The sequence below is a fragment of the Typopeltis vanoorti genome, chromosome 1 (genome assembly GCF_054136105.1).
Source record: "Typopeltis vanoorti isolate ZY-2024b chromosome 1, IOZ_Tvanoo_1.0, whole genome shotgun sequence".
Classification (NCBI taxonomy): Eukaryota; Metazoa; Arthropoda; class Arachnida; order Uropygi; family Thelyphonidae; genus Typopeltis; species Typopeltis vanoorti.
Window position 1 is genome coordinate 161,958,894 of NC_143549.1, and position 27,696 is coordinate 161,986,589.

The 27,696-nt window shown below is 35.0% G+C and overlaps 1 protein-coding gene across 6 annotated transcripts in view; it reads left to right on the forward strand.

The window, feature by feature from the left end:
• LOC150110589 (TBC1 domain family member 19) overlaps positions 1 to 27,696 on the forward strand; it is a 476,985-nt gene that overhangs the window by 39,870 nt on the left and 409,419 nt on the right. For all 6 annotated transcript variants that reach the window (XM_090395037.1, XM_090395020.1, XM_090395012.1 and 3 more), the window contains exons 3-4: positions 7,709 to 7,781; positions 27,461 to 27,573. In XM_090395037.1, coding sequence (XP_090251163.1) covers positions 7,709 to 7,781; positions 27,461 to 27,573 — 186 coding nt within the window. The remainder of the gene's footprint in view (positions 1 to 7,708; positions 7,782 to 27,460; positions 27,574 to 27,696) is intronic.

A 27,696-nucleotide genomic window follows, 5' to 3' on the forward strand; every position in this document is an offset into this window, starting at 1 on the left:
CCAACTGTTTCCTCTTGATCCCTGGTCATCCCATTCCTTTCCTACCTACACATTCTCTCACCTCCTCTTGGAGCATCCACCTTTCTCACGCTGTATACCCCTGTCCACCCTGAGCCTCGCCGTTTTCCTGCTCCTCTTGCACACCCATTCTCTTTTCTTCTATACTCATACCACTCACTTCCCCATTCATATCCACTTCTTCTATCTCTTCTGTCTTACTCTCCTGCTCTTCCACATCACTTCCCTCCCGATCTGATTCATTCTCTCTATTCACTTCTCTACGTTCCAGCAGCAGTCTCTCCAAGCGACTCACATCATAACCACTGAAATGCAGTCCATCACTTCCATACAGCTTACTTCATCCCTCAAACTCATTCCACACATTAACAAACTGTATTCCCATCTCCTCGCACTTTTCAGCCAGCATATCATTCATAATCCTTGCTCTCTGCCTTATTTCACCACAATCACACCTAGGCAACACACTGACTACCCTTCCTGTCACACTATTCTCTTTTATCCTTCCAAACAGCATTATAAATTAAAATGTCAAGAAACTATATTTTTGTTTTAATTCTCTATCCAACTGTAAGCAAACAATGTTTGCGTGGGAAGTATCTTCATAACTAGACTACTTCTGTATAGAGGCTTCACATCATATCATCATATATTGACTTCACATCAATTGTCTTAGTATCTCATAATGGAAAGCACACACACATCATTTCAGCAATCATGAAGATACTTCATGTGCAAACATTGTTTGCTTACACTTGGATAAAGGATTAAACCAAGAATATAATTTCTTGGCATCTTTAATTTATAGTATAACCAAGTGAAAAAATTTTCAACATTATACTGTTATGATCTAATGTGAGTATAATATTAAAAAAAAAAAAAAAAAAAAAAAAAAAAATTAAAAAATACACTTATTGATTACAATTCTCCAAATTTTGGGCATTGATAATCCATCAAGAATGAATTTTGGATGGTAAGGGACCTCAGCACTTTTTTTTGAAAGATGTTTGCATTCCTGGTTTCTTCTGCATTGCCATTAGCTTCATTCTAGAGGATCCTGAGTCTAATATTGTTAATTTCATGTCATCTGTATAGCAGAATTAAAGAGAGAGTTTAGGATTTATGCAGAAAATGTTTTTTTTTTTTTTTTTTTCTCTAGATGTTCTAAATAAAATTTGGGGAAAGTGGACAGCCCATTGTAGTTTTTTCAATCTGTCTGTAGAGTTCCCCCATTCGATAGGAAATATCTTGAGTTCGTAACGAATTTGAAGAAGTCTATCTACAGTGGCTGATGAAAATGAAGAAAATAGGTCTAAGGTGTCATTTAAATATATGTTGGTGAAGAGTGAAATAATATTGAAACTGCCATTAAATCACAAGAGCCAAGTTTCAACTCTCTAATTTTTTATTGCATTCCTACCTGTTTATAAAATAAAAAAAATACCTCCAATTTTTTTCCATAAATTGGAGAATTTAAACTCGACCTTCGTCAATTTTGACATTACCTCACTTTTCTCTGGCATACCTCTAAATGATACCTTTGAACTCCTGTTTTGTTTATTATTATCAGTTATTGTGGACATCTTCAAGTTCATTCTGAACTCAGGATATTTAAGATTGTTTGGAAAACTCGAAAGACATTGAAGGAACTGCAGTAGTCTCCCCGCTTTCCTGAACTTTGGCCAAATATTTAATTAGAACATCTAGAAAAATAACATCTATTTTATCCTTTTTATCAAATAAATAAAATATAAATGCCAAGTTAAAAAAAAAATATTTCCTTAAAAAGAGAAAAAACAAGATAGTTCTCTGTCAATTTCTGTCTGTTGCAGACTTACTTTCTCTAGCCATCATATTTATCAAACATCAGCACATCACTCCTCCACATATCGAAATATGATTATTAAATGCTTCTATCAAGAGCTGACATAATATGTTCCTCATCTTGAGTCGTCTTTAAGAAATTTATTATTATGATTCAGGCCTCCATGGGGTCAAAAGACTCATCATGGGATGCCCATCCTAGAAAACGCAGAGTCTATCATACCACTCCTTGAACTCATTGACTGTTCATGCTCTCACCACTATCAAGCAATGCATTCCACAGTTCAGCCACCCTCCATGCTAAGAAACCATTCCTCACCCTCTTGCTCACAACTTCATTTCATAACTTCCAGGGATGCCACTCGTCCTCGCTCCTTCCCTCTGTTCCAGCAAGTGAAAGAACTCTCTAGCATCAACCCTGTAACCACCTCTCAACAGTTTAAAAGTCTCAATCATATCACCTCTACTTCTTATCTACAAAACTCTGTAGTCCACATTTCCTCAGCCTGTCTTCATAACTAACATTGTACAGTCCTGATACCATCTTTGATATCTGTCTTTGCACCCTTTCCACAGTTAATTTATCCTGTTCAAATCCTGGGGACCAAATTTGAGAACAGTAGTCCAAGTGTGGTCTGATCAGGGTTTTATACAGAGGAATGACAGCTCTTTTATCTCCGCAGGTCAACATCCTTCTCAGTATTGCAGCAGCCCTCTGGGTTACCCTCATCACCTTTGCAACATGTTTCCTGAATTTCAGGTTTCTATCAATCATCATCCCCAGATCTCTTGCCTTCCCTACTTCTTCCAGTACAGTTCCTCTGACAGAGTATGCAGCCTCCCATTGATGTATCCCAAACTTCAAGACTTTACATTTTGCTGCATTAAACTGATACTTCCCATTCATTTGCTCACCTGTCCAGTTTATTCAAATCCTCTTGCAGAACTACCACATCTGTTCTATTGCTAATAACCCTTCCCAGCTTCACATCATCTGCAAACAACTGAACATCCACTTGCAATCGACTGTGTTAGATCGTCCTTCCTGTTTTTTGATCCACCATCTTGCTTTAATGTTGTTCTTATTAAGGTTAATTAATTATATGTTGATTACTAATCCAAATATAGGGAAATTTCTATTATACTGCACCACCCTATATTCAGATTAGTCTATGCAAAATAGTGTAATCAAATATTAATTAACTTTAGCAGCCTAATGTTTATATATATATAGGCCGAATTTTACATTAACATTTGAGGTTCCCGCTAGGTCTGACAATTTTATGAACGGTGCAGTGGAAAAGAATCAGGCTGACAAAAAATTGAAATCAATAAAACAAAACATTTAATGCAAGGTTATATAATATATACATAAGCATACTTTGGATACAAGATAATGCAAAATTAACTCAGTTCAACTATACATAACATTCACTTAACTTTTGGTATTAAACTGAGCTTCAAAATCTAATTTCTCTCTAATAGGCAAAGATAGTTCTAAAGTTCTTTACCACTGAAATTCACAGCAAATATTTTTACAATAGTATTCTTTATCTATCCCTTAGTCAGAAATCACATAGCTCAGTCAAGAGATAGCTATCACTTTAAGGAAGGGGGGGGGGACTTTTAATCTTCTAGCTTCGGCAAAATTCAGCATAAACACCACAGTTAATGTTTGGATTTAATAGAAGGAGATAACTCTTATAACTTCACTCTAAAATGCTATAAAATACAACTGTTCTTACCGGAATAAATCTTTGCACATATTATTCACTGAACCACACTTAAAACTTTAGTTAATTATCATACTGGAGCTACACATTTCAAAAGTAATCTTTTTTAAATTAACTTAATCTTCAATTTCAGCACATCACAAATGCAGACACACTTGCACTAGAAAATCTACTTATTCCCCATATACTACTTTACAATAGAATCAGCTTTCTACTAATCTTCCTTGAAAGCTCTGGAATACAACATTAACTTCAGAATTCCATATCAATATTCTGAGTTGTCACTTTACATTTCGATCCTTCGTAAACTGATTACAGCACTTAATTCTTTATACTACAGCCTCTTACTTAACTCCGTGCTGCTAATAAATTATTTCCTCATCTCTATTTTGCTGTTCTCAGTAGCGTTACTGTGCTGAGTGCTCCAATTGTACTCAGTCCCTAGTTCTAGTGCTATGACTGACTGCCGACTAATTCTCTGTTGTGTCCCTGATTACTCTCGCTTTCTGTTTATATACCTTCCTTCTTTTTCCCACCAATACTTGTTTTCACCGTCTAGCTCATATCAATTCCATCTCACGTCCATAACTCATGTGTTACTACGCTCGCACTTTTTACTTTTAACTCCGTCTCCATGACAACAATTAGAGCAGTATATAAGCATAAGCATTACATAACATTATACCTTTACATACAGAAACTAAATAAAAGGATATTTTTCAATTCAAATAATATACAATTAAATATGATGAACACAAATTCTTCTACTATTAATATAGGAATAATTAAAACAATCTGAACGTTATTTTTATACAGAGTCCTTTCTATTATTAATACATATCTTAGATTAAATAATTAAATAAAAAAACTCAAAGATAATTATATGAATAATAGTTTATAACAAGAGATTTACGTTAAATATTATCTACAAATGTAGCCTATGATATGGTGGATTATGTTGGATTCTGAAGGGAGTATTAATAATTTCAATTTCTCTTCATTCAGAATCCAACAACTGACAATGTTATTAATATAAAGGTTAAACAATATAGGTCCCAGTACTGAGCCCTGTGCTGTGAGGCCCCACGTAACCTTCTGTTTCCTTGATTACCCCCCCCGGCCAATTCACAACTCTCTGATACCTATCTGATAGCCAATTCTGAATCCATGTGTTGCAATTTAAATATCAGCTTATCATGTGGTACCCTGTCAAATGCCTTTTGTGAAATCCAAAAAAAAAAAAAAAAAAGGCAGAATATGCCTTTCCCTCATCAACTGTTCTTGTCATTTTATTATAAAAGGCAATCATATTACTAGAGCAAGAGCACAGAGGCTGCAAGCACCACTTCTGCGGAGCTACAATGGCTTCAAATAGTTTTAATATTATTTATTTCTAATGGGGCATCTGTTTTTAATTGGCAAACACATTCTTTTATGCACCTTATCTGTACTTTCCTCAAAGTTTATTACTGTGGTTATGGCATAACTTTGTTGTTTTAAAAATATTATGATAATCAACTTGTATATCACATTTAACTGCCAATGAAATACAGTACAGGTATCCCTTGATTAATGCGATTAATTAATCCCTCGATATTATCACATATGTCAAAATCACATTAATCAAATATAATAATCAATGGTAAAAATTGCAATTCATCCATGATCGATTATTTTATTAATAATTTGTTTTATATGGTACTCTTTTAGGAAAAATAAAAAATGGATGCAAAGGAAATGTTTAATGAATGCTTGTACCTATGTTAGTTATGGCAATTTTTTTAATCAAAAAAGTTATCAAGAGTAGTTGAACAGTTTTAGTTTTTTTCTTATTAGCATAAATTCTACAATAACAAACAAAATGACTCTCTAGACCTCGGCAAACAAGCATTCTTCAATTAACATCTGGATCCATATCCATTACTTGCTTAAGCGATTCTAAACTGTGAAATATTCCATCCAGTTCCTCGATTGTTATCTCCTTTGGAACCGCATCTTCACATTCCATTTGTTCTTTGTCTTATGCGCATTGTTGTTGAATTTCAAGAAGATCGATGTCACTGAAATCTTTTGAATTTGAATCCAGTAATTATTTAACATCTTCTGTATCAACACCATCAAAACCAAAGTCTTCACCAATTGCAATGATTTCTTCAACCATGCTGTTCACAGGCTTTTGAAAACCACCTAAGTCATTAGCGAATTCTGGCAAAAAGTTTTTTCAAACAGCTCTCATGCAGCTGGACACTTGTTCCCACGAGTCATGAATATTTTCAATTGCGTGTTTAATGTTAAAAGTTTTCCAAAATTCATGGAGCATAATCGCATTTTCTCCCGTTGTTGTTTCCACTGCCTTTGAGAATGTCTTTTTAAGAAAATAGGCTTTCAAAGTTGCAATGATGCCCATGTCCACGGGTTGTAGCAATGATGTCATATTTGGTAGAAAAAATAAAACTAACGCATTCCCACACCATTAAGAGAATTTCATTTCAATGAAATTCTTTTTTGAATGAAAAAATTTAGGAAGAACATAATTTGTAAATACAGCAGAACAATTGGAGCTTGTAATACTCCCACTCTTAATGCTTAATAGGAGGAATGATGTCATCATGCTCACGACTTTCTTTCTCTTGGCCAGGAAACACTCCTTGAGGCTTGCATGTTTTTGCATGGTAAATTTAAAGGCGCGTTAATTAAAACTCTTGTTGTTCATGGTATAGCCAGAAACTTTCACTAAGTTGCACTTCAATGGGGTTTGTTAACAATTCAGCAGATATGAGAGTTGATTTTTGCAGATTTCTCCAGATTCTGAATAAAATTATTTAAATTGACTTTGTTAATTTTTGTTTCTGATTAAGTTATTTTTAATATTAAAAAAAAAAATGCTTCCACTGCTGATTTCTCATCTGTTAGATTTCTTTTTCCATTGCTCTTCTTTTTTTCCATTTTAGAATCATTTTGGTTTACAGTTTCATAACCCATATAATGAACACATGCACACATATTGAAGCAACATCTGTGTGGTAACACTTCAAAGGTCATCAACACCAAAATGATGACATCAATCTGCTCTACAAACAATATCAGTTTGTCTCCCTCAGTAAAGAGAGTGATCTCTTTATATTCTGTCTTCATAGTACAATAAAGAACACTCATTTCAAATATTGTTTTTTTTTTTTTTTTTTGTATTACTGATTCCTTTCCCTCACTATTCTTATCACTATGTTATCTATCTTTTTGTTCTTCTCAGCTGGGTTTTTATACATAGTTCAGTATAGTGTACTTTTCATGAGAATCGTGATTAGAATGAAAAACAATATATATATATTAATTATATATATCAAAATATTATTTTCTTTCATTATTTCATGTTATTTTAATGGAGAAATTGTCTCTGTCAGGTATCATACAATACAGCTTTTCATTTCTATTTACAACAGAAACTTGGATGAGAAAAACAAACTTCCATGGTGGAATTCGTGAGTGAAGATCCGAGCTGCAGCCCATAGCATGCGTGCATTTGTATACGTTCAAACATATAGGAGAATTGATGGCAATGTAACAATATTGATTTTAATACAGAGTACATAGTATTGCTGGATGTAGCAGTAGTTGTGATATCATTCCCATTTTCTTTAATTCTGTTCATGATGGGCTTTTGAAAGCTATCAGACAATAAAAAAAACACTTATACACCAGCAAGAAAGAAAGTCAACAGAGGTACAGACAACCACAATCTAATCATAATGTGGCTGGAAGGTCTTACTCTTTTACTTTTTTCTATTTGATGGTGATTTATTCTTGGTAATATCAACTAACTTATTTTTTTGATATTTCTAAAGTGGTTTTTCAAAACATGATTTAGAAACTTGGCAACAAAAAGAAAAAAGTGCTGATTTGGAAGTATGAAATCTCATTTATAAAGATACATGATTTTTTCAAGAGTTATTAATGTTAGTGATGAACAGTTTGCAATTCCCTTTTTAACCTTTTCTTTGTAAAGAAACTAGGAAAATTTCATTACTTTACTTTACCTTGAATAATCAACATACGAAGTTAAGTATTTCCCTTATGCTATAGTAGTCACATTAAATTCATTAAATAATTTCAGTCTATTCCTTTTTATCTTTTAGGATCTCATTACTAATCCAGAGGTAACAGCTCTTGAACTTGAAGAAAAAATACAGTGCTTCTTAAAGGAATCTGGTAATAGTAAAATTTTTGTATAAACTTTATATGCCTAGCATTATTGAGGGCTTAGAGAATTGATACATATCAAAACAAAGAGGTCACATCATCAGCATGCCAAGTTAGAAATGGTAAAGAAAAACAAAAATTCTATATATGCACTCTGCTAATAAATTTAATGACTAGAAGCCAAGAGATACCAAAATAGAAAAATACTACTTATTATTTAACAGAGTAACAGCTGAAGTGGATAAAGGAAATGGCTACACGATGATTTTGCTGGATTTTGCAAAGGCATTTGATAGAATACCACATGGAACTCTTTTACACAAATTAGAACAAATGGGGATGGATATTGACACTGGTTAAGTGGATAAGAGGGTGGCTGCTGGACAGATATCAAAAAGTGGATATGGAGGGGTAGAATTGAGGCAGAAACATGTGACTGGTGGTATGTTGCAAGGTTCAGTACTGGGACTTCAGTTAGAGTAACTGAAGTAACAGAATGGTAGCCAACAATTTCTATTGTGGACAAAAAGCACAAAAGATTCTTGTTTTTAAATTTATGTCAGTGCAACATTATTACAAATGATTTAATAGATACTAAAGGTAAACAATTAACATAGCAACTGGAATCATAGTTTGTTAACCTGGTTAGCAACTAGTTGGCAACCAACAAGTTGTGGGTTCAATATCACCATGGTTATTGATGTATGTGAGCAGTGGTAATGTGTGCATGCACTTTCACATACACACAATACCACTGGAGAGCATCATCATCATCAAATATCTGATCTACCCTCAGATGGTGTAAGAATATAATAGTACTACATGAAAAGTTAGCATCCTTAACTGTGTCCACATCTGGATTACTTTGCTCAGGTCTAATCTCCTGGGTTTCTTGGAGATGAGTAAGTGGTGGAGAGGATTCAGAGGCCAGTGCCAAGATGGTGAGTGGTCTGTGTTGTATTTCCTATGAAGATAGATTGAGGGTGTGTGATCTGCAGAAGTTAGTTGATAGGCATAAAAGATGTTTGGAACATTTAAGTAACTTAAAGGGTTTTATAGGATACATGCAGGGGAAATGTTTCAGCACTTGGCTAGAGGAGTCAGAACAAGGGGGTTGTCCCTGGAAGTTGAGTAAAAGTGTGGTTAGCAGGAGTATGAGGACTAGATTTTTTTGTTTGGAGAGTTGTCAATGAATGGAATGAGTATCCAGAGAGTCATTTGTTAGTGCTGTGTCTGTTAATGGATTCAAAGAGAAGTATGACCGATTGTATGGTTAGTTTGGGTCTCCAGCAATGAGTCTCTGGACTCTGTGGAGATGGCTGTAAAATAATATTAATAATAACAGTAATTACCAACTTCCTATTAACAGTTTTCCTCCATGTTAATCTGTCAGCACTCCTGTCTATGGTATACCAGAGTGATTTATTAACTATTCTTTTTCTTTTCAGTTAATAACACAGATTCAGATTTGGGATTTTATTATACACATAAGTTAACTTAAGAATTAAAGAGATTGAGTGAGATACAAAGTAAATTCAAAATTAATATTTTATTTACAAACACAATATTAGTGTAGATTTTTAGTATTGCATGGGTGTAACTGTGCATAAATTGTTTGTCGCATGCACTATCTACAAATCTGCATTATAAATAAAACTTGTATTTTAAAGAGGAAAGGATCCACAACATAACATCATACATAATAAAATAAAAATAAGTATTACACAAGATTTCTTATTTCTTCTCTTCAGGATTTGGTGAAACACACAGATAAAAACCGCTTCAAAATTTTTCTTCTTTCAGCAATGGTCATTGAAATATAATTAACTCATACCTGTTTTTCTTTGAAAACAAAAAAATAATATGTGTACAGCCTCATTTCTTGAATAAAATAATAATTCTTCTTTCATGTCTTCTCTAACATGTCAGTTCCTTTTTTTTGTAATCCTTTGGAATAAAATGATAATTCATGTACTGCATAGTTGATAAGACTGTGGCTACAAATTGTATGCCAATTTGTATATCCAGAGTTCTGGTTAAGATACTGGATAGATTGGTGAGAAGTAGGATACAGAAATGGATTTATAACTGCAATATTCTCTGTGCTTGTCAACATGGGTTTGTTAAAGAGAGAGATCATGTTTTACCAACTTAATTATCTGTTTTTCTCTCTCACTATATCAACCTCTTCTTCTGAAATACAAACTTTGTACAAACACACTACTGATTGGTATGGCAAATAATCATGGTGCCGAAAACAAAAGTAAAACCATTGCTTGTGGTGTAAACAAGACTACAGTTCTTTAGAGGTGTGAAAATGCTTATCGGATTGTTCAGTATTTTCTTTTCAGGTGTTTTAAGTTACATAATTAATATTAATTCCAAGTGTGTTCTTTTTACTAATAAATATCACAATTAAACAGTTTGCTGTAATTTTGTGCTCCAAGGACACAACATACTGTCATTCTTCCAGTTGTACTACGCAATTGGAAGAACAACAGTACATTGCATTCTTCAATTGGAAAAGGCCTAAGGTCGATTCTCATTGTGACAAGAGGAAACGTGGTTTTTTTTTTTTTTTTTTTTTTTTTTTTTTTTTTTTTTTTTTTCCAATTGAAAGTGAGATCAGGTTTTTCATCCTACATACATACAAACAAATCAGCCTTGAGAATGCACATGCTTTACAGACAAAAAATATTAGTGGTTGTGGTGGCAATAGATGGTGTTGGTGTAAGTGATGATGGTAGTCGCAGTTCACTGTAATTGGTGGATTAAAGATTAAGATGGAGAGTTATAGAGTAGGTGTCCTCCCTTGCTTAATGATTCTTTGGACTCCTTGGAGGTGTCACGTAATAATAGTAATTATTATAATTATTATTATTACGGACGACTCTAAGGAGTCCTTAGACTCATCGAGGGAGGCTCTAAACATCTTGTCCATCACAACTATTCGACATTCACACAGTATCTATCATACTTTGCCTTGAACTCATTCACTGTCATAGCACCCACAACAGACTGGCAGCTTATTCCACTCATTCACCACCCTAAACATAAAAAAACCTTCCATGGATGTCCCCTAGTCCTCCCACCACCAGTCCTGTTCTCAAAAATATCCTCTGAATTAATCCTATAGAAACCCTTCAGCAATTTGAATGTCTCAATCATATCTCCCCTTTTCCACCTATCAACCAATTTTTGCAACCCACAGATCTTCAACCTGTTCTCATAAGGTTCATTCCTTAGACTTGCTATCATCTTGGTCAGACATACATATACAGATTATACAGGTCAGATTATACAGAACATTACTAAAGAAATTTCTAATTACAATAAATAATGCATTATCATTATACTTTTAGTGAAATTTTTACATATATAATAAAACTAAAACTTATCCTTTCCTTTTTGTTTATTTATACAAAAAAAAAAATCATCCTTCACTAAACCTTTAAAAAATAAAAAAAATTAAAATGTAAGATAATCTGATATTGCTAAATAGTAGACATCCTACACTCCAATATTTCATATCTTATTTTTCAGTTTTATAAGGCACTTCTTTATCAATCCACCTAGACCTTGGTCTGGACTTTTTTTTCATGCCAACTTGGCAAAAAACAACTAAATATGTTTTGCTAAACTTTCCTCAACCATTCTCTTTAGGTGACTATACCACCTGAAGGTTACCACTTCTGACACTCATGAATGTTAACAGTATCAGGAGTGCCATTAGATATAAAATGATAAATTATTCTTAAGTGGATTGATATCTGCATTTGGGTATGACCACTGGCAGATGAAAATGGTGACTGTCACATTGAGAAAAAACAAAACTATAATTCATAATATGAGGTTGGCATGTAGACTATTAAAGAAAAAGAAAGGTGATATCTGAAAGAAAACCTTCATCCTTTAGCTTCTGTGCAGAACCTATTATTACTTTTGAACTAATGTGATACTGAACAAAAGAATGGAATGGCAATTTGGGATCTAGCTGCCTAAATTATATTCTATATTGGCTTAAGGAAATGAAGGCACAACATGATGAAATATCATTTTGTCTTGGACAGTCTCCACTTAAATCAAGATTCCCACTGTTTTTGTCGGGATTTCTGTTCAGGATATAGACTAGCCATTACTAATACCATTCTCCATCATAAAGATGTACACACACACATGGAGAGAAGACTCATTGACTATGCTATTGTTGATAGCAACATTTGAATATACAGGTGATTTGAAATAAGAAGGGATCATGATTTAGTTATGAGCAAGATAAAAATGAATTTCATATTGAAAAGAAAAATGCATACATGAGTTTTAAAAAAGAATCAGCCAAGAAGCTTTCAGAGGCAAGTTGTAAATTCAAATATGCAAATATTAAAACAAGTTTGAAATATAGACACAACCTTGGAACAACCAAAGTGGTTAAGTTTTGTTGGATTGAAAAGTCAGAATGCCTTGGTGGACTTACTTAGAGGTTAAGTTAGAAGCAGTCCTGGAAAAGAACAGAGTGTACCTAAGTTCTTTGAAAACATGTGCTTTGAGAGAATATAGAGGAAAATGTATGAAAGTGCATCTATAAAAGTAGATAAACAAACATTACAGAAAAACATTGGTAAGAACATACATAATATGTAAATATTGTAAATGTGTTAATCTGATGAATATTGAGTAAAAAGTAAGAAATGGAGGTAAAAGTACTGTAAACAATTATATCATGAAATATGACATAAAAAATTGATGCTAAAGATATTTTGAGTATTCTGAAATTTCAATTTTATGTATTTTCTATTAAATTGCAGATATAAGTAATTGAAGCAAGCCTGTTGTATTAAGGACCACACTTACATGATTAACGAAAAGGAAATCTACTTTCGAAATATCTAGGATGTATGATGGCATAATTGCTTTTTCCGTTTCCTTGACATAAAAAAATGTAGTTTGAGACAAACTTGTGAAAATTCAAAAAAACATCAAGATGAAGAATGAGCAGTTTGCTAACTGGAAAAGTAAAAACAACTTGATAAATAAACGATATATATAAAATAGATGATTATTATTATTATATATATGGGTACTTCATGGAATCAAAAAATTCATCCCTAGAGACCTACTCTATCCATTAACAATACCTGTGATGATGATTTTAAGCCTGTTTTCTATCCATTACAGGGTGAAGACCCCCCCACTGCAGGGGAGTGTCTGCTTCTCCCATGATGACCCAGTCCATCTTGGGAGAATATTTATTCACTTGTATGAATGAATGTATGAAAGTGAAAGACAATCACAAACATCCATGCCTAGGTGGGATTCAAACCCACAGCCTCTTGTCTGGAGAGCAGATACACTAATCACTTGGCCGACCAGGCTGGCAATCTGTATCATACATCTCCTTAAACTTCTTCACTGTTAGGATGCTCACAACCTCCTTTGGCAATTTATTCCACTCATTTTTCACTTCAAGTAAAGAACCTAGTTCACACACCCTTACTAACTACACTCTTAGACAACTTCCAAGTGTTGTAACCATTTGTTTTCCCCCTACTCCCCATGTATTGAAAAATTTCTTTTGTGTCAATATTATAGAATCCATTTAGTAACTTATCAGTTTATATCATATCCACTCTCCTCTGTCTGTCAGCTAAACTTTGCAGCCCACACATCCTCATAGGGAACATTTTAGAGATCAGTCACCAACTTGGTCACTAATTTCTGAGTCCTCTTCACCACCTCCCGTTTCCTCAAGAAATACAAGTGCCCAAATCTGTGCACAGTTGTCAACATGTGGCCAATCTTAGCCTTATAAAGAGGGATAATAACCTCTGTATCTTTACTTGTCGATGTGTTTGTCAGCATTTAAATAATCCCCTGAGCTCTATTTTGCCAACTCTTGCAATATGTCCTCGAAATATCAAATCTCTATCCACCATCATCCCCCTGATCCCTAGCCTCATCAATGTCCTGTAAACCAGTACTATCAATATGATATGAGGTGTGTAATCTTTTCATCCTGAAGTGCATTACTTTACCTTTTTCAACATTGAATTGATAATTATTGTCCTTTGCCCACACTGCCAATTTATTTAAATCATCCTGTAAGATATCTACATCACCCTTGTATCAACTATTGCCCTCACCAGTTTGTATCAACAGCAAACAACTGAAGATCCCCTCCTCCCTTCAAATCTTCGACTTTATCATTAATGTACAAATTAAAGAGTAGTGGTCCTACTACAGAACCCTGGGGTACTCCACTAGTCACCCTCATTCGCCTTGATATACACCACTATACATCACACTCCAATGTCTGTTTGTCACCCCCCCCCCCACACACACACGTCTATTCCACTAGTCTCATATACATTCCCATTTGCTCCAACTTATGTAATATTTTTCCGTGAACTATTCTGTCACATGTCTTTGCAAAGTCTAGCAAAATCATGGTGTAGACATTGATTTTATCCAGTTCTGCTGTCACCTTATTATGAAATGTGAATAAATTACTGAGGCAGAACTTATCTTTTAAAAACCATGTTGCCCCATATAGAGTATCATATTCCTATCCACCTATTCCTGAATTTTATTTTTAATCAACTCTTCCAATACTTTAATCATTACTCCAGAGATACTAATTGGTCTGTAATTTGTTATTTTTGTTCTTAGAGCCACCACATGTAATGGAACTATCTTACCCTCTTTCCATTCCCTTGGAACCTTGCCAGAGCTGAGACTTAGATTAAGCAACATCATCAGAGACACTGCAAGTTCACCTGCACATTCTTGTAGCACACGAACTGACATACCATCCAGACCCACTGCTGTATTCATATTGATATTTTTCAATATGCTGAGTACCTCCAGTTCATCTATGTCAGTGCTCACATCAGTCTCTGTCAACTCATTAACAGCCAAGTCACCACATAGATGATATACCCTTGCAAATTGTTCACTTAGTAACTGAACTATTTCTTCTGCTTCTGTCACTTCCTTACCACCAGCACTGAGTAAAATTATCTTTCCATTATAATTTTTTTCTCTTACTTGCTACGAAGTGCAAAAACTCTTTTGGAGGGCCTGCTTAGCTAATTTTCTCTCAAAATGTGATTTAGCCTTCTTTACCATACTAGTTACCTTTCTTGCTTGTGCTTTATATTGCTCATGGGCATGCTAATCATCTTGTTTATATTCCTTCCACAGTGCTTTTTTTTGTAGCTCCTGTTTAATATTGCTAGTCATCCACACTTAATCCCTACTTGGTTTATCCTCCTGACCCTGGGTATACACTCTGATAGTGCCTCACTCAAACAATTCTTGGCTGCTTCCCATGCACTAATGATATTCAATCCATGTAGTTTTTTATGCCATGGCACTGCTCCAAGTTGCATCCTAAGTGTCATAATCACCAGCTTTGTAATTCCACATAAAGCTTTCCTTGATTGAAATTTCTACATGTTGAGCAGCCTCCCAAGACAAGACTATATGGTCACTTTCTCTAATCAGTGGTAAAGTTGCTACTACAGTTATAAATAGATCTTCTGATGCTATTACCATTTCCAACACTCTCAAACTCCTGGTCCTATCACAATGCTGTTTCAGGTAATTATCCCTTAGTAATTGTATACATTGCATTTTGCCATGTGCCATTTTCTCCTTTCAGTCTGTATCACCATAGTTGAAGTTTCCCATGATATTGTTCACTCATTGCACTAATCTGCTGATGCATGTCATCCACATCTTCTTCTGGATCCACAGGTCTATAGCAGTAGTCAACAATATATTTTGTCCTATTGACCTCTATCTCACATAAGACATCCTCAAATGAATCATATCCATCAGATCTACAATCTTCCTTCAGTTCTGTTGGTTGAAGTTCTTTAGTTATCATTAACAATACTCCTCCTCCTGCTTTATTTTCTCTATCTTCTCTGAAAATAAAGCAACCATTACATTCTATCTCTGTGATTACATCATTCTCTGGCAACCAGATCTTGCTGATGCCAATTATTTTTTGGCCAAGTCAAACTTACCAATGCCCAAAATCCTCTTCTTTGTTTCTGATACTTTTTGGGCATTCTTGTGCATGTATTTCAACCATCTGCTTGGGCCCACAGTCACACTTACGTAATGTCATTACCTGCCCATTCAGGTTTCACACCTGGAAAACTGTACCCTGCTTTTCACAATAATTTCTCCAATCATACTTATCTATCTATTTCTGCACAATCATTCTTGCACTCATTTGTCCCAAGGATGATCAGACACATGCTTGATTGGTTCCTACTTAATATCTCTCGTTTCCGTTGGTTTTGCACTTCCACACTTTCGCTGAACAACACACTTTTTCCAAGCACCTGACTCCATTTAAGTGCAGTCCATCAGGCATACACAGCTCCTTATGTCTATCAAATTCACTCCCCATGTCTATAAACTGCACAGCATTCCTCTTGCACAGTCTTCTCATTGACTCTTTGGCAATCATTGCTTTTCTTGTCAATTCTGTCCTGGCCAATCATTTCTCCAGTTGCTCAAGCTCACATTTTGTTGTGTGAAGGAGTGCGTAAGCATGCATTTTCTTTCCTCGCTGGCATCTCATCATCCACATTATTACTTTCAACCACTTCCTTTAAACTCTCATTCCAGATGGGTGGTCCACCGTACGGTGGTTACTGCTCAGCCTGGACAATCTCGCCGGTTTTCCTTGATTCTCTTCACCGAGTGTCTTGGGTGACTGGCATGTTTACTTTGAAAAAATATTCTTTCCATTATCGCTCTCATACCAGAAACCATTCATTCTTGGCAATGAATACATTAAATGCATGCTACATCACACCAAATCCCACACTTTGATATCAGTCAATATTGATATCTTAGTTGCCATTTTTCTTGTATGCATTGGTGCCATAACAAAGAATGTTTTTGAAAGAATATCACATAATATTAGTCGAGGCTAAACAACACCACTTAACAACACAGTCAAAAATAAACAAAATACCACCATATAAAAAATAAAAACCTAAAAAAAAAAGTATTGTGAAATTTTAAATGGCAGATATTGCCAGCAAAGGTTGGTCGATTGGTAGAGCCTTTGCTACTAATGGCTCAAGTAAAAGTTAAGCAAGTTTGAGCATGGTTAGTAGTTGGAAGGTGATCAATTGTTCGAATCTGTTGGCACACTCTCCCTTCATGAGTCTTTGGACTCCCTGGAGTTGTCACATAATAATAATAATAATATTGAATGAAAAAATAACCTTACTATGTGAATGGTTTTATAAATCAAGATGAAAAAGAATTGTCTGTTATTTAGTACTTTTAATAAAAAAAAAAAAACGTATGGATAGCTGGTATTTCTTCCATCGGAATTCTTAACCTGATAATATAAGTAAATAAGGAAATGAAGAATTTATGGTGTGTGAGCCATTTTGAACTGTGCAGTGCTCAGACAGAGAGAGAGAGAGAGAGAGAGATTAATGAGAATAGTGAGAAATAGATGGCAATCAAAGAGCCAGGAACATTCTTTTTTGTTGAAAGCTTAAGGTTAGTCTGGATGTTATTCAGTTGCCAATTCTCCGATGGCATGTAAGGAAGGTGGTGAATGTTTATGGCTTTGATATTAGTTCTGGTTGCCTGGATTTCTAAAATGTATTATTTTGTTTTCTTATTTTGGAAGTCTAGAATTACAGTTTATTTTGATTTGCACTATATGATCCTCTTCTGTAACATGGTAGCAATTTTGACTTTTGCTACCATATGGTTTGTTTGGGTCTCTCTCATGAAGTCTCTGGACTCCATGGAGATACCCAAACAAACCATTATACACACAAAACCTATCATACCTCTCCTTGAACTCATTCATTCGCTGTCAGAAAACCCACAACTAATTCTGGCAATCCATTCCACTCATTCACCACTCTTCACAAAAAAGATCTAGTCTGCACATCCCTAGTAACCACACTCATACACAACTTTCATGGACCCCTAGTTCTCTATTTGTCGTATATTGAATGGTTTTCTTTTGCATCAAATTCATAACATCCCTTTAATATCTTAAAAGTTTCTATCATGTACCCTTTTTTCTGCCTATCAACTAAACTATGTAACCTACACACCTTCAACCTAATCCTCACAGGGAGTATTCCCCATACCTGCCACCAGCTTAGTCATTCATCTGCGAATTTTTCTACTACCACCTCCTGGTGCCCAAGAAACCCAGGTGACCAAATCTGTGCACAGTAGTCAAGATGCAGCCCAATCATAACCTTATAAAGAGGGATAATAACTTCCCTGTTTTTACTTGTTAGTGTGCTTTTCAACACATAAGTACTTTTTTGAGCTATTTTACCAACTTTTGCAATATGCCCTCTCCTAAGTTCCTAGGGGTAATGGTGTACTCTTTATAGCGATGAAGCCATGTTTCATCAGCAGTCACAATACAAGCCAAAACTTTGCACCTGATTTCTCAAAAATGACACATAATTCCTTGAGATGACAACACATATTCTCTCTTTTGATCAGCATTCAAACAATTGGGGACCCACTTTGCTGAGAGCTTCCACTTCTGCATGTCTGTTCGTGGATAATGACTCCAACTTGTTCCATGGACATACCCAAAGAATTTGCAATGTTTTTGGCTGGTGTTTGTCTGTCATCAAGGATCATGGCATGCACTGTGTCAAAGTTTTCAGGTGTGATTGCTGTGGAAGGTCTTCTTGACCTGGGGCATCTGTTGTCCCAATTTTAAACTTGGCCTCCCATCTAACAACTGTTGGATATGCAGGACAGAGTCCCCTAAAGTCTTACACAAAGTTCAGTGAATCTCAGTTGCAGACTTTTCTTGCAGGACAAAAAAACTTGATGACGGCCTGCACTTCTGTGTCTTTGAATTTCTTCAAAACTTCTGACATGTCTTTTTATATATCCTAAAAGAAAAAGAGCAAATTATTACAATTTAATGAAACATGAGGGTTAAAGGGTTTTAAGATATGTTCTTTCTTTTGGTTATATCAGTTGCTTTAATATCATTTGTGTTCTAGGCATTTATCAGGACTTTTCCCACACACCCCACCTCGTAATTGTTGCATTTTGAACAGCTCTTGGACCTAATCATATGCCTCTTTGACATCTACAAAACTTGCAGATCCTTGTTACATTCCTATGATTTCTCAATTATATATCTCTCAGTAAAAATCTGATCTCCATAATAATCCCTATCTGGCTTGAACCCAACGTTTTCAAGTTTCTATTCAATAATTTCTCTTAGCCTCTTCTCAAGTATGCTTGTAAATCTTACCTGGAATCTTACTCTTACTCAGTATCTAAATAATCTAAATCTTACTCAATAGAGAAATTCCTCCATAATTCTCACCTTTAATTTTAATTCTTTTTTTTTTTTTTTTAAATGTGAATACTATAAGAGCTGTACTCCAATCATCCAGAATTTGTCCTTTGGACCATACCTTCCAAATTGTACAGGGCAGCAACTATAAAACTTTTATGAACATTTTTGAAACAATTATCATTTAATCCTGCTGTCTTTGCACATTTCAGGATTTGATAACTTTTCCTATCTCAAGTGTTCATATGTACTTCCTGATGCACCCCCTTAAAAAGTTTTTATTACTGTTCTATCACTTGTTTCATTTAACAATCTTTCAAAGCAATTATTCGACATCTAAAATATCTTTACTGTCAAATATAGGTAATTACAGTAAGCTTGCTGTATTAAGGAGCACCATTACATAGTCAAGCTCATTGTCTTGCCGAAAATAGCCATTGACACTACCCCTAACCTTATCAAACAATAGATAAATTTGTCATGGAAAAAAAAATATTCCCTGAGCCACATGTTCCCTACATTTTTGGACAAATTAAAATTCATAAAGAGATTCTTATCTGGAATTTTATTATAAAATAAGTTAAGCGATTGAGTGAGAGACAGAAAATTCAAAATTAATATCTCTATTTACAAACAAATAATATCAATGTAAATTTAGGTATTACATGACTGTAACAGTGTGAGTAAAATGTTATGATTTGTAGACACTATATACAAATCTGCATCTTTAACATGTTCGCTGCCAACTACGAGTATACTCGTGGTTGGTAAACCAGCTACACAAGCCAGCTACGAGTATACTCGTATGACGCTTACTGCCGGCAATGAGATTATTGTACTGACCTTGAAGAAGTGAAAATGCTTGGCTTGTGGAGCTAGCATCAAAACTGTGTATTCTCGTAGATGGTATATGCTTTGCACAAGCCAACTACGAGTATACTCGTATCACGCTTACCGCTGGCAACGAGATTACCGTACTGACCTTGAAGAAGTGAAATTGCTCGGCATACGGGAACAGACTATGCCGAAGTAGCGTGGCAGCGAATGCGTAAAAAAAAAAAAAAAAAAAAAAAAAAAAAAAAAAAAAAAAAAAACCTTGCGTAAAAAAAAAAAAAAATTTCATATCAAAAAGGAAAAGTTGCTCCTTGTTGGGGATCTAAATAGCAGAGTAGGAAATGATTGTCAGACATACAAAAATATTTTGGGAAAATTTGGAGAAAAGAGCAAAGCTAATAAGAATGGCAAATACCTGTTGGATTTCTGCTCAGGACATGGACTGGTTATTACTAACACCATGTTCCAACATAAAAATGTGCACAAATTCACATGGAGAGAGAGAAGAGGCAAGGAATAAGAAAAGTTTCATTGACTATGTTATTGTTGAGAGTGATGTTTTCTCCCTGGTGCAGGACACCAGAGTGTACAGAGGATTTGAAATTGGAAGTGATCACTATTTAGTCTTGAGCAGGATAAAATTGAATTTCATATCAAAAAGAAGAAAATGTGAGATAGTTTTAAAGTGAATAAAAGTTGAGCAGCTCTCAGATGTGAAGTGTAGACTAAAATACACAAAGATTATTGAATAAAAAATGAAAGAGTTTGAGAACAGGAACTAAACCTTGGAGATTCAGTGGCAAGCCTTGAAGAAATCCCTGATTGATTCAGCCAGAGAGGCATGTGGTGAGATTGTCTGCAAGGATAGAAAAATCAGAACTGCATAGTGGACATAGGAAGTTAAAGAGGCAGTGAAGAAAAAGAAGAAAGCATATCGAAAGTTTTCCTGGCAAATAAGTCAGCTTGTGCTCTTAGAGAATTATTATTATTTTATTATTATTCAGTCCTCCATGGAGTCAAAAGACTCATCGTGGAAGGTCCTTTCTAAGAAACACAAAGTTTATCAAGACTCATCGAGGGGAGGTTCCCCCCCCCCCCAAGAAACACAAAGTCTATCATACCACTCCTTAAACTCATTGACCGTTCTCGATCTCACCACTCCATCAGGCAGTGCATTCCATGGTTCAACCACCCTCCATGCAAAGAAACCACTCCTCACCCTCTTGCTCACAGTTTCCTTTTGTAACTTCCAGGGATGGCCTCTTGTCATCACTCCTTCCCACTGTTCAACCAAGCGAAAGTCCTCTCCGGTGTCAACCCTGTAACCCCCTCTCAACAGTTTAAAAGTCTCAATCATATCGCCTCTCCTTCTTCTATCCACCAAACTCTGCAGCTGATCCTCATAACTATTGCTGTACAGTCCTGATACCATCTTGTAATCTGCCTTTATACCCTTTGCACAGTTAATTTATCCCCTTCAAATCCTGGGGACCAAATCTGAGAACAATAGTCCAAGTGTGGTCTGATCAGGGTCTTATACAACGGAATGATGTATATTGTTTCATCTCTGCAGGTCAGCATCCTTCTCATTATTGCAGCAATCCTCTATGTTACCTTCACTACCTTTGCAATATGTCCCCTAAATTTTAGGTTTCTATCAATCATCAACCCCAGATCTCTTGTCTCCCCTACTTCCTCCAGTATAACTCCTCCCATAGAATATGCAGTGTCCCATGGATGTTTCCCAAACCTCAAGACCTTACATTTTGCTTCATTAAACTGACACCCCCATTCATTTACCCATCTATCTATCTTATTCAAATCAATTTGTGAAGGCACGCTCTTGTTTTAGCAAGCTAATCTTTTATGATAAAGTTACAAGGGCATTAGATGAGGGAAAGGCATATACTGGCATTTTCTTAGACTTAGCGAAGGCATTTGACAGGGTGCCACACAAGCTGATATTTAAGTTGCAGCAGTAAGTTGGGTTTGGATGTCAGATTGGTCAACTGGATTCAGGATTGGCTGTCCGATAGGTATCAGAGAGTTGGGTATGGTGGGGCAGTTTCAAGGAAGCAGAGGGTTACAAGTGGGGACACACAGGGCTCAGTACTGGGACCTATATTGTTTAACCTTTATATCAATGACATTGTCAGTGGATTGCAAGGGGATATTCAGTTGTTTGCGGATGATGCAAAGCTGGGAAGGATTATTAGTAATGATAATCCTTCTCAGCTTTGCATCATCAAGGATTATTAGTAATGATAATCCTTCTCAACTTTGCATCATCTGCAAACAACTGAATATCCCCTTGCAATCCACTGACAATGTCATTGATATAAAGGTTAAAGAATATAGGTCCCAGTACTAGCCCTGTGTGTGTCCCCACTTGTAACCCTCTGCTTCCTTGAAACTGCCCCACCATACCCAATTCTCTGATACCTGTCGGACAGCCAATGAATCCAGTTGACCAATCTGACATCCAAACCCATGTGCTGCAACTTAAATATCAGCTTATGTGGCACCCTTTCAAATGCCTTCGCTAAGTCTAAGAAAATGGCAGTATATCCCTTTCCCTCATCTAATGCTCTTGTAACTTTATCATAAAAGACTAGCATATTGCTAAAACAAGAGCGTTCCTTCACAAATCCATGTTGACTCTCACAGATAACATTACCCTCATCTGCCAGATGATGTATATGGTCCTTCACTACTTTCTCCAAGATCTTACTAACTACTGATGACACAAATGTAAGAAAGCGAAACACTGTGTAAAACTAGCTAAACAAAAGTCATGGGAGGACTTTGGCAAGAACATAAATAAATATCAAGAAGGTGGTAAGATATTCTGGTGGTCGTTGAAGAAGCTTAGAAATGGAAGAAAGATTGCTGTAAAAGGAGTTAGAGATGATAAAGGTGACATGAAAATGGGAGAAAAAGATATCCTTGAAGTATGGAGTAATTACTTCGAAAAATTGCAAAATGAAACAAAGCAGTGATAGCGCAGTGGTAAAAAAATATTCAACAGGCATACAGTCAGGGAATACATATCCATACTTGAAGTAGAAAAAGCCATCAAATGCTTGAAATGTGGAAAGGCAGCAGAAGTAGATGATATTCGACCAAAAAAAAAAAAAAAAAAAGCTGTACTCCAAACATTGGGATGAATTCCCTATGTTTGGAGTACAGCTCTAATAGTGCCCATATATAAAACGTGAAATAAAACTGAATGTGAGAATTACAGAGGTATTTCCCTACTGAGTGTTCCTGGCAAGATCTATTATTATTATTCGTGACACCTCCAAGAAATCCGAAGACTCATCGCGGGAGGACACCTACTATACAACTGTTTCCACCCTACACCGAACCTCTACCAATCATCTCCATCAACGGCATCTACCGCTCACCACTGCCACCACAACTAGTATTTTTTTTTGTCTGTAAATTGCGTGTGTTCTGAAGGGCCGATTTGTCTGTTTGCAGGTTGAAAAACCCAAGTTTCCTGGAGAAGAAGCCCTGCTACCTCTGTATGAGATCGGCTCACTCACCTTCGATTGAAAAAGTCCACATAAAGATTCCTCCCGTCGTGACGAGAATCGAACTTAGTCCCTTTTCAATGTAGTACTATCATATCCTGTACACCCCCTTGAGGGTACATGTCAGGAATTTGATGATGATGATAAGTAACAGACTGATCTGGAGAAAAATTGTAGATTGGAAGTTAGTAATGATGTAAATTTTTCATGTAGTACTATCATATCCTGTACACCTCTTGAGGGTACATGTCAGGAATTTGATGATAAGTAGCAGACTGATCTGGATAAAAATTGTAGATAGGAAGTTAGTAATGATGTAAATTTTTCATGTAGTACTATCATATCCTGTACACCCCCCTTTCAGGAATTTGATGATGATGATGATCAATTCATGTAAGTTGAGAAAACATATAGACTATGACACAAATACATAGTATAAAATTATAAAAATTACAAATTGTAATTAAGCTTCATTGCACGTAATGCATAATGTTTTATGCAAAATAAAAATAAGTGCATATTTTAATCTTTCATAGCACAAGGATTTGAGGATCTGTTAATAAAGATTAGTTTTGTTATGTAATCACCTGATGCATTACTACAAAACAGTAGAGTATTTCTGTCTTTGGAATCTTGGAATCCAGGAGCTGATGTTTCATTTTTCAAAATATATGTGTGTTTTGGCATTTTTTTCTAGTATAACCCGGATTCATCAGCATTGAACACCTGGTCTGCATTATAAATGTTTATAAACGTTGAGAGTTTTTTGTTTAATAAGATTTCCATCCAAAGGAATTTTCTTTTGAGTGCATCTTCTTTCCAAATCATTAGAGATTTCCTCAATTTTCTCTTAGAAAATTGCGTACATGAGCAACGAGATTTGCACTTACCGTTGACCCAGCAATAAACTTCTCGGATTTTATGTTCATTATGTTTACTTGTTTGAATTGTTGATTCATTTAAATTCAAAGTCCTTACAACAACTGGTTTTTCTCCATTTTTAAACCGATCCATGATTTTAATTTTTTTTCTTCGAGACGAATTTTCTTTTCAATGTTCATTTTATCCCTTTCAATGCAATTTGTGGCCATTACTATAAAAATAATTTTTTTAAATAAAAAAGCATTACATATTAATTATGTATGTAACTCACCAGAAAATAGAGTGCTCAGCTTGAGATAACACACTTATGATTTTTAATGCGCTTTCCTGGGAAAATGAAGACAATTTTCAACAATAAATACTTTATACGGTATACAGTTGACATACATGCATGCTAAAGGGTGTTTCCTCTAATATAAATTCGCTACTTATAACTACCTGCGCGATACAGGCTGACACAAATTTAATGAAGATAAAATTTGATTTTTAAGTCGCGCTGTCAAAAATATATGAAAAGATAAACAGTTACTACAATTTCTAGACTGTGTTTTTGTCAAAACAGCATTGTATAAGTACCGCGTTGAACAAGGGTTACTACAATTTGTAGACCGTGCTTTATTGAAACTGTGTTGTATAAGCACCGTGTTATACGAGTGTTTCCTGTACTGACCATTTAGAACTATATATTTAGAAATGTATGTACATTTAATCATACAAATACAACATTTATTTTACAAATGATATTCTACATTTTTCAATTTAGCTATTTGAATACAAATTCTACCCTACGGTTCTTCTTTATGAACTGGTCAATAACATCCTCATAAAAAGTTGGTTGTAACTTAATTTTCCCAAGCAGCATGCACACTTGTAAAGGCTGCTGAAGCCCACTGGCTAGAACTATGTTGACTGCATATGACCTGTAAATTAAGCAACAGAGTGAGACGACGTGAAATAGCTATGCATGCACATGAAATCCCAGTGCTGCTGCAAGGAACTGTAAGTTCCTACAACCGAGCAAGGCAAGGTAGCTTTGACTAGACTAGCAAGCATCGGCTTCAGTACAGAACACAAAGCTGAATTATTGCCGTGCAAGCTTAAGAAGTTTTCTTCTGTCTACAAAATTAAAGCCTAAATGGAATGCTTATAAATGCATGCATTTATTAACAAATAAATAGTACTTCTTTCTCAATTAAAGCTTGCGCAGCAAGCATGGAGAATTCGCCACTGTTGTTTTTAAACCTGCCACAACTATAAGACAGTTATTAAGATCACCTAAGGATAGCATCGCTTTCTACAAATATGCAGGTTTATAGCATACCGTGCACGTGTTTACTTACCTATATAGGCCAAACTTCAAGAAGCCTAGGAATTTGAAAAAGGAACTTTTCGGAGATGTCAATCATAATAGAACAGACACCTCAGGGTTAGCTCATCATTTTTCAACTTCTAACCATGCAATAGATTGGAATAACAGTTACATGCCATATATCGAAGAGGATTATAGATGTAGAACCTTTAAAGAAGCTGTAGTTGTCCTAAGAACAGGAAATAACCTCAATAGAAACCAGGGAATAATATTAAAAGATATGTGGAAAAATCTGTTAAAATCATTAAGTTTAGCAGAACTAAATTACGCGGAAAATTATAAAACATGACTTAATAACAATAAGTAAGTCTTCACGCTTGATGCATGTGATGTCACGCGTTCTCTCCAATTTTTCCTAACTGTTTTAAACCATTACTACATTCTTTTGTTTTTTGCATTTGATACCACCATAACCTTTCTCAGCTTGACAAAGCTAGACAGTTACAGCTAGGCAGTATGTAAAGAAGGGCACATGAGGATCAAGAGATTTAGATCTGCTCATTTCATCAGAGGATGTGATTGTAAGTGGGATAATGCACTTTCCTCCAGTTGGTGAGAATGATCATGAAGTGATCACCTGGATTGTGGCTAGCAATATGAAGTCTTCTATGGGATGATTATATCTATCTCTTTTTTCGAGTTTGTACTGGCATATTAAAGTCAACCCTTTCTTATACACTGACTCAAGTTACTTATACATTTCTTCATCACCTCCCTCCACATTCCCTGGCCTATTCCCATCAACCTCCACCTTCCACCACACTGCCTCAAAACCATTGCCACTGTTTTCCTCTTCATGTGTATATTTGATTAATAATAATAATAATTTTCACATTTCATGTGAAAATTATTATTATCAATTTACTATAATTATAATTACTATTAATTATTATAATTATGCTATTAATTCCTGTGCTTTAATCAGCAGCTCCCGCTACCTTTCTTGTCCTTTCTGTCCTTGCAATAAACACTGTACCCTTCAGTTTCTGTTCTCATCAGGATTTCATCTTTATTCAAATATGTTTCACTTATTACAACAATTTTGGGGCAAATAAACTTGGTGAAACAATTTCATCTCCCAAATGAAATTAGTCAAACCACTATATAAGATAGTGTTCAATCAATTTTCACTTATGGGTCTGACAGCTCGATTAGAAATAACACTTGACAAAGATTGGAGATCAGAGATATAAGAGTTCTGAACAAGATTAAGGGAGTGAACATAAACATATGACATCAATGTCAGTATCATATTAGAAACAAAGATATTAGGGAAAAACTTGACCTTGTTATCATTGAGGAATGTGTTTATAGAGCTAAACTTAGGTAGTATAGCTCTGATAATGTAGAATTTCTGACAGATAATAAATTCATTTTGAAAAAAATTGCCAATAGGAAGTTGTTAATGATATAATCTTTTCATGCAGTGCTCTCATAATATCCTGTACACCCATGAGGGAACATAGGAATTTGATTACCATAATGATTTTTTTTTTGTGACTTTCTTTCATGAAAGGTTTTTTATAAACATGTAGTACTCTTTTCTATGGGTGTAGAAGGATTTTTTTTATATTTTTATTAATTTTATATATATTTTTTGTATTTTTATTTTTTTTAAATAGTCCAGAAATCCTGCTCTAGTTAGTGAACACACACACACACATGTTAATCAGTTGCAAAATGCTTTTTAAATAATGTACATTTTTTCTGCATTTGTTTTTTTCTGTTGTAGGTTATCGTGAAAAGATATGGAACATTGTATATCAGTATTATATGCGCTATTTGACATTGGGTGATACTTTAACAAATTTCAAAGAACCAATGGATTTTATTGAGAAAGCAAAGGTTGGTAGATGGATTAAAATAATTTAAATTACTTCTTTCCTCTATAATTTTAAAGCACCTTCTTTTTACTTCCGCCGGTGATTTATCTCCAAGAAACAATTTGATATCTAGTACAGTGTATGT